The following is a 16,563-nucleotide window of genomic DNA, read 5'->3' on the forward strand; positions in this document are numbered from 1 at the left end:
GTGCTATGCCTCTGTCTCTGTGGGTTTCTTAATATTCAGTTTGGGGCATTTATTAAGGTTTTTTTCTTTGCCCTTTCCATTATTAATCTATTCTTGGGGTTTCAAGTATTTTATCTTAAACTTGAATTTTGTAATGAACCACTTCAGACTTTACCCATTTGTCATAAAAATTTGTCCCTCTTTTAAAAACAATTTGTTAGATAGCTGGTAGCACTGAAAATTGTTCCTAGCTTCTGGGCTACAGACTACAGTCTTTCTTCAAAATTATTCTTCAGTACTTAATGCAGTAGACTTCCCACTGTAATAAAAGTATATAGTATGATTCTTCAGTCTATTATAAAGAGTTTTATTTTTAATTATGTTGATTGTTTAATATTCTGTGGGTCTTTTTTTACTGTCCTGCTGTAACAGGGAATGATCCACAGAGACCTGAAACCTGTGAACATCTTTTTAGATTCAGATGATCACGTGAAAATTGGTGATTTTGGTTTAGCTACAGATCATCCAGCAAATGCAGTAAGTACAGTTGAAGTGAATGGAAAAAACCCTTGAATATGGCGATGTAATTACATGAAAGGTGAATGTTTTTATACTGTGAATGCCATAAACTTTTTTAAATTTCTAAGATTCTAGAATTAAACCATGTACTGCCAACCAAAGTGAAAAGAAGAGCCAACAGAAGCATTTCATATACTATTTACAATATGTCTGTTTCACTGATTTCAGGTGCTCTCTAAACAAGAAGAAAATCTCTCGGATGGTTCTGCTATGTCTGACCCATCAGGTTAGTTTACATTGCAGCTTGTTCTAAGTTACTTTAAGTAAACCATTGTATTATGCAGTCTTGTATACTCTGTTAGAACTTCCTTTCGTTCTTTGAAAATAATAATAGGTTTTTTAGTTGAGACCAGGGACAGGAAATATCAACTACTAACTCTTGTGTAGATACGTTACATATCATCTGGCAGTTTTGCCTTTTATCTAAAAATTAATTTGCTTCCACTGCTAGCCTTCTGCCACAGATTAGTGCTTTCCTCTGGTGAGGTATATAGACATCTTGTATATCTGTTCCATCTACACTTCTGTTCTCTTGCCTATACAGGACAATTTCAAGACTTCAGGGTCTTTTGGTTGGGTTTGTTTTTTTTCTTCTTTGATACCACCTGTTTAGAGGCTGAGTTCTGTGTTTTGGGAAAACTTTAGTACATAGTATGTCTTAAGATGAGTGATGAGTGTAATGGAAATGAAATTTCATTGTAGGATTTGTGTGCTGACCTACCACAAATATGTATAGCAGTAGATAGGTTTATCTACTGTAGATTGGCATGTGAAGATTGACTGTCTTGTTTTGCCAACTGTTCTCAACTGGGTCTCTCTCAATAAGGACTGCACTCCAACCTAGAAGAAAGAGATGAAGGTTTTTTTGATGTTGCACTTCTCTCCCACTTACTTGAAACTCATACTCTCATCTTTTGCTGTGTAGGTAATTTGACAGGGATGGTTGGCACTGCACTGTATGTCAGCCCAGAGGTCCAGGGAAGCACTAAATCTTCATACAATCAGGTATGATTGGAGTAGACTTAATAAAAAGATAGCATGGAGTCTAAGGTGTACCAGGTATGATTTGGATCATTCCTCCTCAACAAAGGTGAATTCAATGTGAAACAGGGTGTGGTGAGATTACTCTGATTGTCAGGGAAATGAAATGTTCCTTCAAGAGGAAACCAAGGGTAAAATGATGTGGGCAAGCCAGTTTTTCTGCCTGTGCTGTGGTCATGACGAGATGCAAGGAACTTCAAGTTGAAAGCATGTAATCATAGAGGACCTTTATAACTGAATAGGATAGAAAGCTTACAGTCTTCAGTTACGATGAAATGTCATCATGAAAAGTATATATTGCTCTTTTGGATTTCTAGAGTGTGATTTGGAAGGTGGGAGTGCATTGTTTTTCATCAAAGAAAATCCAGTTTATATGCAGAGACAAACTGAATTTTAAAGCAAGAATGTTTTCAAAGTGGAAGTCATAGAATCATAGAATGGTTTAGGTTGGAAGGGTGCCCAAAGATCATCCAGTTCCAATACCCTGCCATGGCCAGGGACACCTTCCACTAGACCAGGTTGCTCCAAGCCCCATCTAACCTTGCCTTGAACATTTTCAGTGATGGAGCATCAGCAACTTCTCTGGGCAACCTGTTCCACCCTCACAGTAAAGAATTTTTTCCTAATATCCAATCTAAACCTGTCCTCTTTCAGTTTAAAGCCATTCTCCCTTGGTCTATCACTAAATGCCTTTGTAAAAAGTCCTTCTCCAGCCTTCTTGTAGCCCCCTTTACGTACTGGAAGGCTGCAATGAGGTCTCTCCTCAGAGCCTTTTCTCCAGGCTGAACAATCCCAGTTCTCTAAGCCTTTCCTCACAGGAGAGGTGCTCCATCCATTTAATCATCTTTGTGGCCCTCCTCTGGACTTGCTCCAGCAGGTCCGTGTCCTCCTTATGTTGGAAGCCCCAGAGCTGGATGCAGTACTCCAGGTGGGATATCATGGGAGTGGAGGAGATGAGGAGAATCACCTCTCTTGACCTGCTGGGTCACACTGTTTTTGATGCAGCCCAGGACGTGTTTGGATTTCTGGGCTGCAAGTGTGTACTGTCAGATCATGTTGAGCATCTTGTCAACCAACATCTCCAGATCCTTTTCAAGGCTGCTCTCAATTCATTCTCTGCCCAGCCTGTATTTGTACTCGGGATTGCCCCAACCCAGGCGCAGGACCTTATGCTTGGCTTTGTTGAATTGCATGAGGTTCACACAGGCCCAGATCTCAAGCCTGTCCAGGTCCCTCTGGATGACATCCTTTCCCCACATATTTATTATAAACAAATTACATTCTTTCCCCCCAATATTTATTATAAATAATAAAAACCACACAAAAAAATGCACAAAAAAGCCCCACCATTCTCTCCAGCTGTAATACACTGTGAAATTTAACCTAAACATGTGGGGTTTTTTCCTTCGCTATTCTTTGGAGAACTCTTAGTAACGTGTAAATTTTTCTTTTTTTTTCTTCCTTAGAAAGTGGATCTGTTCAGTCTGGGTATAATATTCTTTGAAATGTCTTACCATCCTATGAATACTGCATCCGAAAGGATCTTTGTTCTTGGTCAACTAAGGCTGGTAAGTACATAGATGTGAAACATACTAATTCTATGCATCGAATAGTTTGTTAAGAGAAGTAAAATATGCAAATATTTTGCAACATATAGCAAAAACATGTTTCCATGGGGAGTGCTTAAAAACGAAGTTTGCAAAACGTAACAATGAAAAGTGAAGAATAAAATTCAGGCTGGCACTGACATTCCTTTAATGTACTGGATTCTAATGGTATTGCCATGAGTCAGTGTTCCATCTGTGAAACTGATTTTTATAATAGAGAATATTAGAGATGGAAATGTCAGATAAAGGCATCACAGCTTTAGTATACCTAGGTTTAGACCTGGTGGGTCTTTCTCAGGAATCAGTTGGTATTTGTAGTTGGTAAATACTTGTGATTATGGGTTGTATTTTCATTATACAAAACAACTTTGAAGCATTCTTTTCCTTTTAGCTATACAAACTAACTTTGCAATGGGGGGGGTTATTTGTTTATTTGGGCTTTTGTTTTTCCATGGACAATGAAAATGCTTAGTTTTGCTGTATAAATATGTAGAACTTAAAAATAAGACTAATCTGAGCAAGCTGGACTGCCTGTTGTAATTCGTATGTGAATTTTGTTTTTGTTAGCCCACTATTGTATTTCCCAAGGACTTTGATGAAGTCAAGCATGCAAAGCAGGTAATTTTGAAGATATTTTAGCTATTAGGTGTTCCCTGTCAGGAAACATTAATTATGGTTTTTTCCTCTTAATTGCTCACTTAGTATGCTAATTTAATTCCTCACTTAGTATACTCTGCAAAGTTCTTACATGACATTAGAACGAGGCAAGGAAAGAAAATCTCAAAAGAATATTCTGAGTTGACATGGAAATATATTTACCAACGAAGTTTCCTGAACACAGTCATAAAGAAACTTAGCATTCACTGGCACACCTTTTAAGCTCGGAGGGACAATTTTGACTTTTTATGCTCAGAGAAATGGCAGTTTTGAATTGTTTAACTTTTAACTTAAACTATTTGAAAGAAATCTGTGTCACATAACAGAAGGAGGGGTGCAAGCTCAATTGGCTGCTCCGAGCTTGAAAGAGCTGCCAAGAGCTGTTCAGGATGCCTCCATGGCAGAGTGTTGAAGTGATAAGGAGCAGTGTAATCTTTCTTGGACCATCGAGATAGCTTTTTGCTTGTGCTGGTCAACTCTTTTGTTGACCATTAGTATTAACTTTTTGTCTGTTACGCTTTTAGAATAGCAATCTGCATGTTACTAGCACCATAAAAATGTTTCCATCTTGTACATTTTACTGAAATATGCCAGGAAGATTCCCCCTTCTTTAATATTTGTATCTCTCAAATCTTTGTTTTCATGCACACAATTCTGCTTTTTCATAACTTTGTTGAAAAAGAGATACCAGATCTAGCAGACCATGGAACAACAAAGGATAAGGCTATTACATATTTTGTCATCCCAGAAGGCACATTTCTAATAACTTTTATGGTTTAGTAAATTTATTCACATGAAAATAGAAGATACTTAGAATTTAATAAGCAAATAATACGCACCGCAAAGATTCAGATTCTGCTTTTTTTGTCCCCTGTAAAGTCTCAATTTTTTTATTAAAGTGATGTGACTAAGAGGTTTGTTGTACACACAATAATTTGTAAAATCTTTCTAATCTATAAAATTTTTACATATTTTGTAGAGATCGGTTATTACATGGCTCCTGAACCATGATCCTGCAGCAAGACCAACAGCTGTTGAGCTGTTAAAAAGTGAACATCTTCCACCACCGCAGATGGAAGAGTCTGAACTCCATGAAGTACTCCACCATACCTTAGCAAACGTGGATGGCAAGGCCTACCGGACCATGATGAGCCAGATATTTTCACAGCGTATATCTCCAGCGATAGACTATACCTATGACAGTGATATGCTGAAGGTTTGTAGGTGTTCAGGGGGTGCATGGGTTTGGCTTTTTTCCCTGTTTTGTGCCTTAAAAGGATATGTTTATATGGCTAAACTCTAACCTGTTTGAAAGAATTGCATTATCTCTGAAGATTAACCTTCACCTTGGTTCACGTTTAAAACTACGGTCTGTACTGTGTGCGTTTGAATAGCCACTTCTCCTTTGAACCTTTCTTCAATGAAGGAACCAGCAGTGTTTGTAGCAGCTAAAGCTGTAGGCTTATGTCCAGATGATTACTTTCTTTACTCTAAATTTCTGTTAAACTAGGGATACTTCCGTCTGATTGCCAACAGAAAGTGTTACCTCTGACTGTTTTCTTCCCTTTCTAATCAAAGTGATTCTTCTTGGTTTAAATATTTCTGAATCTAAGGAAATACAAGGTAACACAGTACAATAATGCTTTGCATAGCTGTAGTTATTTTTTTATCATTGTAAGCATTGCAATTTATTATACTGGGACGAGGTAGCAGAATGTTTATTGCCTATATTGTATGGAATGATTGCCTACACAGAGTGTTCATTGCATGTGAATTATATATGTACTTTTTATTTGTGATGGTTTCAGGGTAGTTTTTCTGTTTGGGCAGCCAAGATACAGCAGCATGTATGTGAGATTGTCAGCCGGATATTTAAAAGACACGGTGGGTGTGTTTACAAAAGTCATTCATTTCCTTTTTCGTGATTGAGTGGATTTAAGAGAATGGAATGGTTTTTACTGCTGTTAGAGGAGTCAGAAAGTATGTTCAATAGCTGCACATCATTTGAAGTTTTTATAATATTTTTTGCTGTTATTTTGTCATCCCAGTGATAGCTACTTATATCAAATCTGAAAGATTCACATTTTCTACAAAAAGAACAGTGAAAATCCTAATTATGTTTTTGAATGTATGTGGTTGTTCTGATAAGTCAGTATGAGCTTTTAAGGTAAGGAGAGTTACACAAAATCTGGATCTGAATATAAGGGTAGTTCTAGAGTGAAAGACCAAGCATCCATGTAGCACCATAACCTCTCTCTGAACATCACCTGAATGGGAAAGGCATAAGAAAGAATGTGGAAACAGCAAGCATATAGTGGTACTTTGAGTAATACTACTCTTGGCAATGCCTTGCTGTTCAGGAACTTCCTGAGCCAAAGCTGATGCTATGATGTTTAGTAGTCTTTTATTTTAATTTCCAGGAATCTGTCCAGTCATTAGTAATAGTATTTGCTTAAAATTATTTTTTGAGAGGAAGAAGACTTATGCAAATGCTGTCACACTTATAAATTGTGTTGGTTTATAAGTGTTCATGTTACTATTTTATATGAATATAGAGAATTTTAAAATATAAACTGTAAGATTTCTTAATATATCATAACCTCATTAAACATGATGAAAATTTGGCAATACAGAAGAATAGGAAACTGAGAAATGTGATGTCAAGAAATAAGTTGCTCTCTCCCCTCCTTCCCCTTAAAGCTTGGCAGACTTTGGAAGGCGTTTGTCAGCATTTTAGAAACTGAAATATTTTCATTCTTTTGGGAAAAAAATGGGGAGGGTTTGCATATGTATTGGTTTTTTCTGTTAGATTGTATCTGCCATCTGTAATGTTTAGAACACTTTCTTTCTATATGGAGCTTTTTGTTTCTGATTTAAAAGTTTATGTTGAAATCTAATTGAAAACACGAGTTAAGCTTCTAGGGAATCACTAGGGAATTTAAAACAGGAAAATATTTTTCAGTGATTACAGATATTATTAATAGTAAGGTTTCAATGAAGATGAGTTTCATACAGATAGATGGTTGCAAAACATAGCCAGGAAAAAAAGTATTTGAGGTTTTAAAATTATACATAAGCACTTCTAGTATGTTTTTAAGACAACATTTGTTCTGTGTGGAAGGTGCCTCTAGACCAAAGCGAGTACTGCTGGTAACTGCAGAGATGCTCATCTGTTTCGTATGCATGCCTTTGTGAACGGTGGTGTTTAAGGAGGGGTGGCAAGGTGAGGAATTCTGCTGGGCTGTGGAATTGGCAGTCTCCTCTTTTACTCTGTGGGCTGCCTGCTGAGTCCAAGAAACTTGCGAGATAGAACATCAAAATTTGTTTTATGCCTTTGTTTAATTGTGGAAGAGGGAAGTCTATTAAATACGCTTAATGTAATTTTTAAAATGCATGGATTTAGATTATCATGCCCTGCAAGGTTGTTGATGAACTGGTAAAAAGCAGATGTTACTTCTGAAATGAGAGAATAGTATTTTCTGATATTTGTGCAGGAGCCATCAAGCTTCATACTCCACTGCTAATGCCCAGAAATAGGAAACTATATGAACATAATGAAGCTTCATATTTCATGGATCACAGTGGGATGCTGGTAATGCTTCCTTATGACCTCAGGGTAAGTAGTATGATCTCTGTAGGCAAAGCTGGGTTTGAAGTGTGCTATGGTGTTTGCAGATTCCTTTGATTCACTAGTTACAGATTTGGTTTAGGCTTATTCTTCTGACTGCTGAAGTAGTGTATCTTTCTATGTCTGTTCCTCTACTCCTGTTTTTGACTCCTAGTCTTGACAGCTGGAGCCCTGATGACATATCAAAGAAATAGACTTATTTCTTTTTTTTAACACATAGGTGAAAATAGTGTTTCTATTTAAAACTCGCAGCAAGGATGATTAGATTAATATTACTTGGTTATGGCAAGTATTTAAGGCATTATATTTCACATGTGAGAGTACAAGTGTAACTGCACTGTAGTAATTCATCTCCAGGTACAGAGTCCAGTCAGACTGAGTGTTTTGTTTCAACAATTTTCATGTATTTTGTTTTTCAGATTCCTTTTGCAAGATTTGTAGCTAGAAATAACATATCAAACTTGAAAAGGTAAGAGACATGGAGGTGATGTTTTGCATGGATACTGTGCTTTGACAGTGACTCCTGAAGAGGTTGATTCATTCTTCAATGTTTTCTTTAGATACTGTATAGAGCGAGTTTTCAGACCTCGGAAGTTAGACCGCTGTCATCCCAAAGAACTCCTAGAATGTGCATTTGACATCGTTACATCTACTGGAAATAGCTTTTTGCCTATAGCAGAAACAATTTATGCCATTTCAGAAATCATTCAAGAGTTTTCAGTGCTACAGGTAGATTGTCTAATCAGCCCCTTTGCTCTCTTTTCTATCCTAAAAATTTAATCTAAGTAGATATTTAGTCTAATGTATTTCAAAAGGATACTTCCAGAACTACTTTCACTTTTTATTAGTAGTCAGTTATAGAACACTGTCGTTTAAATAAAAAATATGTTTTGTAGGTCAACTTAAAAAGAAGCGTGGGTTTATGTGCAAAATAAATATTAATTGAATCCTTTACAGTGCCATTGAAATAATGTCTTCTTGCTGTCAGGCAACTGATTACTGTGGAATGGGACAAGATTTGCCATTCTTTAGTTATAGATGGAAGATAAGGTAGTGAAAGAAGAGGTTTGAAGTTAGTTTTGAACTATTACTAAACGTTTAGGAAGCTTCTTTGTTTTGTGTGGGGTTTGGTTTTTTTAAGCAAAGCAGAATACAAGTAAAACTTGGTTTTTTCATTTCTTTTTGCTTTTCTTTCTGTTTTATACATTGTTAGGAAAGAAATTACAGTATTTACTTGAACCACACGGCCTTACTGAAAGCTATACTTTTGCATTGTGGGATACCAGAGGACAAACTCAGTCAAGTCTACATCATTCTATATGATGCTGTGGTAAGGCATTAGTTATTAATCTAATCTCTATAATCACCGCTACAGAGTATCCTGTTTTCTGGAGCTATCTAAAAGCCCACTGCCAGCATAACCAGGAATATCCTGTTGATATATAAAAAGGCTGGCTATCTGTGAGCTGTAAACATAGATTAATTACTTTTCTCTTACTTCTGGGTTGGGGTGGTTTAAGATGATTATTTTAATATATACTTATGAGAGAATCATTCACCTGTATAATTAAGAACTGGCAGACTAGTCAATATAAACTTTAAAACTTATTTTAATATCGAGTTGGTTTTTTCTAATTTATAAGCAGAGAATATAGATGAAATTCATTTGAATAGTTACATAATGCATAAAACCCAATAAAATGCCATTTGAATCTGTTCTTCCTGTAGACTGAAAAGCTAACTAAAAGGGAGGTGGAAGCTAAATTCTGTAATCTTTCTCTCACGTCAAATAGTGTAAGTAATTTTAATTCAATGTTCATTTCCCTTTAATTTTCCCATAAGTCAGTAATATTTTATTGTCTTTGTAATTTAATCAATGATAGTAAGAAAAATAACCTGTTACTTGTGCTGTTCAAAATAGATCAGTCTCTTTCCAAGTAGTCTGACTTTGTTCTGTGTTTTCTCTGGAAGACGGTATCACAACTGTTTAGGTTTCTTCTTTAAACATATTTTTCAGGCTGTGGAAACTAATAAAGGGTAAATGGAATCCTGTACAGTGGTATTTAGTAAAACAAACTGAGACAAACTTTAAAAAAAATTTCTGCAAATGTTGATGAATAAAGAGTTAATTTCTGGCCACTCTGAGACTTGTGTCTGTGTATTCCTTTCCTCAACTCACTAGGTAAAAACAGGAGTCTAAGCAAAACAAACAAAAAAGGCAGATATTTTTCCTTTTTTTTTTTTTTTTTAGATGTGACCCATTATGAGCACTGTCTGTGTTCCTACAAATGTTTATAATTTTATTTTTCCATTTTAGCTTTCTCGACTCTACAGATTCATTGAGCAGAAGGGAGAAGCAAGTAATGTATTTCCATTTTTAAACACAATGATAAAACAAAAGCCAGGTGTCACTCAGCTCTTGAAACATGGCATGAAGGATTTAGAGGAAATCATTGGTCTGTTAAAGCAACTGGGAATAAAACTTCAGGTTTGTAAAATACTCTGCTAATAAATTAATGGATTTACAGGCTGCTGGGCCTTGTAATTCGCCAGGAAACAAAGTAATGATATTTTAGAGCAGAAAAAGCACATCAAAGTGTCTTTTGATGGCTGTGATAATATTGGCATTAATTTTTCTTCCTTTTTTTCTTTTTTTTTTTTTTTAAGGATGCATTTTAAAAAAGACTCTTCCAGTCATAAGTCTGTGGCTTATCTTCTATCAGATGAAAGACAGACTCTTTTTTTACCCAACCAAGATTGAAGGCATTACTTAGAGCATAAAGGATGGTTTTTATTAAATTTTGAAACAAACTATAAATATTTTTAAAATACAGAAATCTGATGACTACTAAAGGCCTCCACCTTCCTTGAGGCTTGCTGTTGGGTTTTTTTGCTGTAGGTTTCTTGGGATGCATTAAGATTAAAGCATCATTTCCTTATTTTTCATTGTATTTTAGATTTCTGGAGATGAGTGTTTCCATATGTCTTCCTTATGTGAAAACACTGTTTTCAATTCATAGTGCTAACAGGAAATTAATTATATATGTGCACATATTCATTTTTATTTTACAGATCTCTATAAATCTGGGACTGGTTTACAAGATACAGCAGCACAATGGTATTATCTTTCAGTTTGTAGCATACATCAAAAGAAGACAAAGAACCGTGCCTGAAATTCTTGCTGCAGGGGGCAGATATGATCATCTGGTATGTACTCATCTCTTTTAATGAATTTAGATTTTTTTTTTGTAACCCATAAAAAAAGGGGAAGCCTGTTTGTCATTTTGCCAAGATAACTATTTGGTCTTCCATTTTGTTTTTGTCTTGTTTTGAGATTCCACAATTTAGAGGGCCACAGGCGGTAGGACCAGTTCCTTCAGCTGTTGGAGTCAGCATAGCTATAGACAAAATAACTGCTGCTGTTTCCAGTGTAGAGGATTCTGTAAGTCTTTTATCTGGGAAGTGGGGGATTTGTTTGTTGACTTCTGACAGTTCAGTAACTTAAATGTAGTTACAGATGGGCAAAAAATAAGATGTTCGGATGTGTACTAAAATAATACCATACTGAAATAGAAGGCAGACATCAAGATGACCTGTTTTCTTTTGTGTTTCTCTATGTAAAATTATTTAGTAAAATGAAAGTTAGGGGAAGAAGGGATCTTCAGGCTTACAGCTTTTTATTTTCAATTTAAATGTCCCATTTTTCTCAGCCTGTGTATTCTTTCAGATGGAAGAGTACAACTGTAGGTATTTAGTGTTACTTTTCCCCTACTACTTCTCCCTGTATAAAAATATAGAAAGTGGAAATGGAAGAAAACTTTGAGAATTTTGTACAGTGTCAAACAACTTCACTTGGTTGTGGAATGTGTATTTTACTAATTTTTCTTCATAATGAACATTGCTAAGCCAAGTGGGAAGGAGAGAACAGAATAGGCTGGAATACTTTGCAATACTTGAGGCTGTGAAGATGCTTTGTGTCAAAGATTAAGCTTCAATGACTTTTAAACATGCTTAGGTAGATTGTAGCTCTAGAAAGAGGTGGATCTAACCACTTTGTTTTGTTGTGTTTCTTTTGGTTGTTTTTGTGTTTTTTTCTGGTTTCATGCATTTTGACAAACGTTGATATATTTATCCTTCTTTGTTACTTTAACTGGCTAATGAAGGGGAAAAGGTGGTCTTGTGACTAATATTGTCTCCTTGTTTTTACTTTCCCATCAGGTTTCTGTCAGTTCTTGTGACCTGCTGGTCGTAAGTGTTGGTCAGATGTCAATGGGTAGAGCTATCAATATTGTTCAGAAACTCTGGACTGCAGGAATTCCAGCTGAAATAATGTATGACTGGTCCCAGGTAGAATTTCTATCTCCATGTGTTAACTAACTGTATTTTTGTTCTATAAGATAAGTGCAACCAGATACCATATTTCTTTTGCCATTTACAACAGTTTCAATCGCTCAGAATTGGAAAAAATCCAGATTATATGCCTTTCCTATGATCTTCTTGGTGGGGGCTGGGGGTGCTTTTCAGGTTTGTTTGGCTTTTTTTTTGTGTGATTCATAAGGAACGAAGATTTGGGTAGTTCTTGCCCCTGTCTAATGCTGTCCTGTAACCCAGTGCTGAGTAAGTCAGCATAGCAAGCCCTTACAGTAAGATCAGCACTGAGGATGTTGTAGGTCAGCCTCAGTTTTACAGAAAACCGAGCTGCCTTCAGTTTTTGTGACAGACTACCAGTTATGTAGGACTGAGCTATTACTGAAAGCTGCAGCCAGCAGGGTGGTAAGTGTTGATTGATGTTACACTGCACATTTTTACAATTATGTAGACCCTGCATTTCTAGATAGAGCTAACTCTTCCATGTGAGAACTAGGACTGCAGGGCCTAGACTTCCTCTTTGTATAAGTATAGATTTACATTTCAATTTTTAAGGAGCATTAGGTGGATAAATATATGCATAATGAAGTTTCATCTCCTGGAGTTGTTAATCAAGCTTTTCTCTCTCAGGAGCTCATATAAGCAGTGTAACTGTTGCATATCAAGTTATTTTAAAGATAGGAGACTTTGATTACTTAAGTGGTCATTTTATAACCTGTCAAATTTCTTTCCCATTCTCCTTCTCCTGTTCAAATTTTAGTCCCAGGAAGAACTGCAGGAATACTGCAGATGCTCTGGGATTACATATGTAGCTCTTGTGTCAGATAAAGAAGGAAGTCATGTGAAGGTAAGTGTAGGACCAGACGATGTTTGGTGTTTCAGGTTTATAATCTGTTCTTCTACATTATTTTATTTTTTATGATTGTTATGATTAATATAATATTAATTATACTTAAGCAGGTGAAGTTGAGGTAAATACAGTTTCAGTTGTTAAGTGGTAGAATGTTCTTCTGAAGAATACTGCATTTTATCCCTTCATAACACTGTTATTCACAGACCTACTTTCTTCTAGGAAAGTCCGAAGATTAGTGCAAACATTGCTTGACTTTGTTATTGGTGGTTTTATATGGAACAAGGTTTCTCTTGTCTCTGATTTTTTTGAATCTGCACAATTAATTAGTTAACAATCTTTCTAGTTGGCAGCTTTTCATGTTGCAAAATAAATACAACTAAAATATAAATCTAAAAATGTAGTTCAGACAGGCAAAGTCAGAATCACACTGCTCACCTCTGTAAGCTTAAGTTAAGATGCAAACAGTGGACTGTGTCACAACATGAATTACCACATTCTGTACTCTGCAGCCTGTGGTTCTGCTACCTTTTTCTGAAGTTAAAAGTTTTAAAATATTCTGTATCATTAGAGAAAACATTTTTTTTTTTTTGAGTAAAGATTCATTCTTTTAAAATATAGTAACTGTTTGACAGCATCTGGTACGGACATTTTACCAAGCCAATGTACCTTACTAAAATATTTTTCACTTGTTGTTAACTATCTTTGTTATTATAACAGAGATAGCAAATAACTGCATTAATTGTATGAATGAGTAGATCTTGATGATGAGAATGTGATATATCAAAGTCTTCCACAAGACTATTACAGAGCTTTCTTTTAAATATGGCTTTATTGAAGCAAAACCAAGAAAGAATATGCTGATGAAGTGAGTGGTGTTGTTAGTGATTAATCTCTTGCCAGTAAAGATGGTGCAGATGCTTAAGTTTTGAGTGGTTGAGTTTAACTCTTGCAAACTGAAAGGCGGCCTTATTCTAACATAATTGCTTAATTAAAAATATGCTATTAATAATATGGTATTTATACCCATAAACCCTTCTGTTAAAAATTTAATTACCACATATTAAATACAGGTAGCCAAGCTAGTTTAAGCTTTGGGAATACAGAAAAAAATCAGTTGGTTGGGGAAAAAAAAAGTCTAATCAAAGATTTAATGGGCAGTGATTGATTGGTAATGATGATACCTCCCTACCTTTCACTGTTTCATCTTTTATGGATGAATAATCCAGTTTGGTTTTGATTAAACTTGATAAGTTTGTTCATATACCATTTTAAGAATCAACAATCTTAAGAACCACTGAACTACATCGTAGGTGAAGTCCTTTGAGAAAGACAGACAGACGGAGAAAAGGATTTTAGAATCTGACTTAGTAGATCACCTGATCCAGAAGCTGAAAACGAAAACCGGTGATGAAAGATGTAGTAGGTAAGTAGCATAACATATGGTAAATGCTGAACTCAAGCAGTAGTTTGTACAGGTCGTTGATGTCTCCTACTACCCATGTCTCATTCTCCTTTCTCTGGCCTCTGCCAGTCTTGGCATTTCACTTCATGACTAACCTGATTCTCAGGTGTTTTGTAATGGATCTGTCAGAAGCTGTGAAAGAAAATCATTCTTTCTAAACGTTACCTTATTTCTAGACACTGAAAAGAGAATAGAAAAACCCTTGTTTGGTACTACTAAACAGAGAAATGCAATAACTATGATTGTAATAACACTGGCAAATTTGTCTTTTAATGATTCTTGAATGTGGAAGGTAAATGGATTCAAACTTACAATTGAAAGCTTCTTTGAATATGCATGCTCTTAAGTATAAATACTACTTTGATACCTTAGTATTCTGTCACAGAAACCTGTAAGAAGTAGATTAAATTAATAATTCAGAGAGACTATTATCATAATATATTTTTGTGTTAAGATCTAAATCACTCTTGCATGACTGGGAGCACATTTTTTTGTATCCATAGGAAGCATTTCTTCTAGACCTGATTTTTTGATGTAATTTTGTATGATTTCCTGTCAGTTCAAGAATAGAATTTAATCTACAGATATGTGGTAGGAAGTGTCTGTAAACTAATTCATCTGTTGGAATTAAATAAGTATGTATGATAATCTGAAACTATTGTCTTATTACAGTATTTCTTTATTATTGTTTGTTTCCTTAACTGTCTTTGTTTATTTTTAGAGAAACCTCAGATAATCTTCCAGTACCAAATCAAAAGGGATTGTTTACTAATATTTCAGGTATTTAATATCTAGTTTAAGGACATACAAACTTTTTCTTTCTGCTCAAAAACTATTTTACAAGAAAATATTGTTGGAACAATTAATTTTAAAGATATTACCCAAATCAGAGTAAGAAGATAATTTATAGCAGAGCTTCTGGTTAGAGACACTGCCTCTTAATCTCAAATCTTGTTCCAAGTGATGTAAAACTGAATTTTTCTCCAAACTAAGTGCTTAGACCAATGAACAGAATATTCTCCATACAACCATTCATTGATGCAGTGATCCAGGAGGCGGGGAAAGCCAAAGCCACAAACTTTCCCAGCTGAGGAGAAATTAAATGTCATCCTGATAAAAAGTATCTTGAACTGTGATTGTTACAGTGTTGAGTCCCATGTACATTGACCTACTAAAAAAATCTAAAAATAACTTTTTTTTCAAATGAAAATGCCTTTACATTTCTAGCTATGGATTTGCACTCCTTAGTCTGATGATATGAGTTTATGTATAAAAATAATATTAAGTATTTATTGTGTGGATAACGTTTGGTATTCTTGATAGTTATTTTATTAAGCACTGATATAGAGGGTGGTGGTGGCTGTTTTAAAGAAATGTTTCACGCACATGCTTGCATAGCAGTGAGGGAGAGAGGTGGCCATGTTTAACTTGGGTTTTTTTGTGTATGTAATTACCAGAAGTGGCAATTTGAATTTCAAAATAAGGTATTTCAAATTTTAATTACTGGGGGGAGCTGGGGTTTTTTCTTTGTTTTGTCATTGATTCTGCAGTGGGACTGAGCATTAAATAGCTGCCTCTTCCTTGTAAATAGCTTTTCTTTTTTTGATGTTAGGTATGCTGCATTCCTTTGTAAAGCCATTGGAAGCCATTTGGAACATCTTATTAGTTTCAGGGAAAACTGATGTAAAATACCAGATTTTTTAGTCTTAACAACCAGTCCTTCAAAGTCATAAATGAGTGTTTGAGAATTTACATGCACATCTTACTGTCCTGTCAGGCTTTGGAGGTTTTCAGCAGCTTTTCAAACCCTGAATATATACACAGATTTTATCTTGTTAATATTTGTGAATTTTCTGTTTCTTATTACTTCTTGTATAAAGTAAGTTTTAGTTTATAATCTGTGTTTGCATTTTAGGTGTATTTGAATCACACGGAACTCTTGTAGTGCCTAACGTTAGTGTTATAGCTCCTGAAAAATTATCTGCCAGTGCCAGGCGTCGTCAAGAAATTCAGGTACACACACATCAATTAAATATTAAGAAATGTTCCTTAAAAGTTAAGGAATGGTAGAATTCATATTTCCATTATTACCTGACTTACACAAATTCATCCTATTTGTTTATTATTCAGAAAATAAACTAGGAACAACACAGAATGTTGAAGGCAAAGACCACCTTTTTTTTAATGTTTTGGACGTTGGAGATTGTGGTTTAGCCATTCTTGTGCATACATATTAGAAATCTTATTTTACTTGGTTCTGGAAGTTCCCTTTTTTTCTTTTTCTTTTTTTGTCTTTCCCTCCCCATCCATAAATGCTGAAGTGTGTTAAAGGTTCTTGTGATTTAACCCCAGCTAGCAAAATCAAGCCCCATGCAGCCACTTGCTCACT

At 35.3% G+C, this 16,563-nt stretch overlaps 1 protein-coding gene across 1 annotated transcript in view; it reads left to right on the plus strand.

Annotated features, from left to right (window-relative positions):
* Positions 1-16,563, plus strand: part of EIF2AK4 (eukaryotic translation initiation factor 2 alpha kinase 4) — a 35,156-nt gene that overhangs the window by 13,260 nt on the left and 5,333 nt on the right. Inside the window, exons 16-35 of the mRNA XM_050334966.1 lie at positions 412-516; positions 727-784; positions 1,484-1,563; positions 3,066-3,167; positions 3,774-3,824; positions 4,843-5,079; positions 5,672-5,747; positions 7,358-7,479; positions 7,911-7,960; positions 8,052-8,220; positions 8,705-8,821; positions 9,220-9,285; positions 9,809-9,979; positions 10,564-10,698; positions 10,826-10,933; positions 11,710-11,838; positions 12,620-12,706; positions 14,023-14,135; positions 14,896-14,954; positions 16,090-16,187. Coding sequence (XP_050190923.1) covers positions 412-516; positions 727-784; positions 1,484-1,563; positions 3,066-3,167; positions 3,774-3,824; positions 4,843-5,079; positions 5,672-5,747; positions 7,358-7,479; positions 7,911-7,960; positions 8,052-8,220; positions 8,705-8,821; positions 9,220-9,285; positions 9,809-9,979; positions 10,564-10,698; positions 10,826-10,933; positions 11,710-11,838; positions 12,620-12,706; positions 14,023-14,135; positions 14,896-14,954; positions 16,090-16,187 — 2,133 coding nt within the window. The remainder of the gene's footprint in view (positions 1-411; positions 517-726; positions 785-1,483; positions 1,564-3,065; positions 3,168-3,773; positions 3,825-4,842; positions 5,080-5,671; positions 5,748-7,357; positions 7,480-7,910; positions 7,961-8,051; positions 8,221-8,704; positions 8,822-9,219; positions 9,286-9,808; positions 9,980-10,563; positions 10,699-10,825; positions 10,934-11,709; positions 11,839-12,619; positions 12,707-14,022; positions 14,136-14,895; positions 14,955-16,089; positions 16,188-16,563) is intronic.

This window comes from Myiozetetes cayanensis, unplaced genomic scaffold (assembly GCF_022539395.1).
Source record: "Myiozetetes cayanensis isolate MyiCay16 unplaced genomic scaffold, myiCay2020 scf6-25, whole genome shotgun sequence".
NCBI classification, from domain to species: Eukaryota; Metazoa; Chordata; class Aves; order Passeriformes; family Tyrannidae; genus Myiozetetes; species Myiozetetes cayanensis.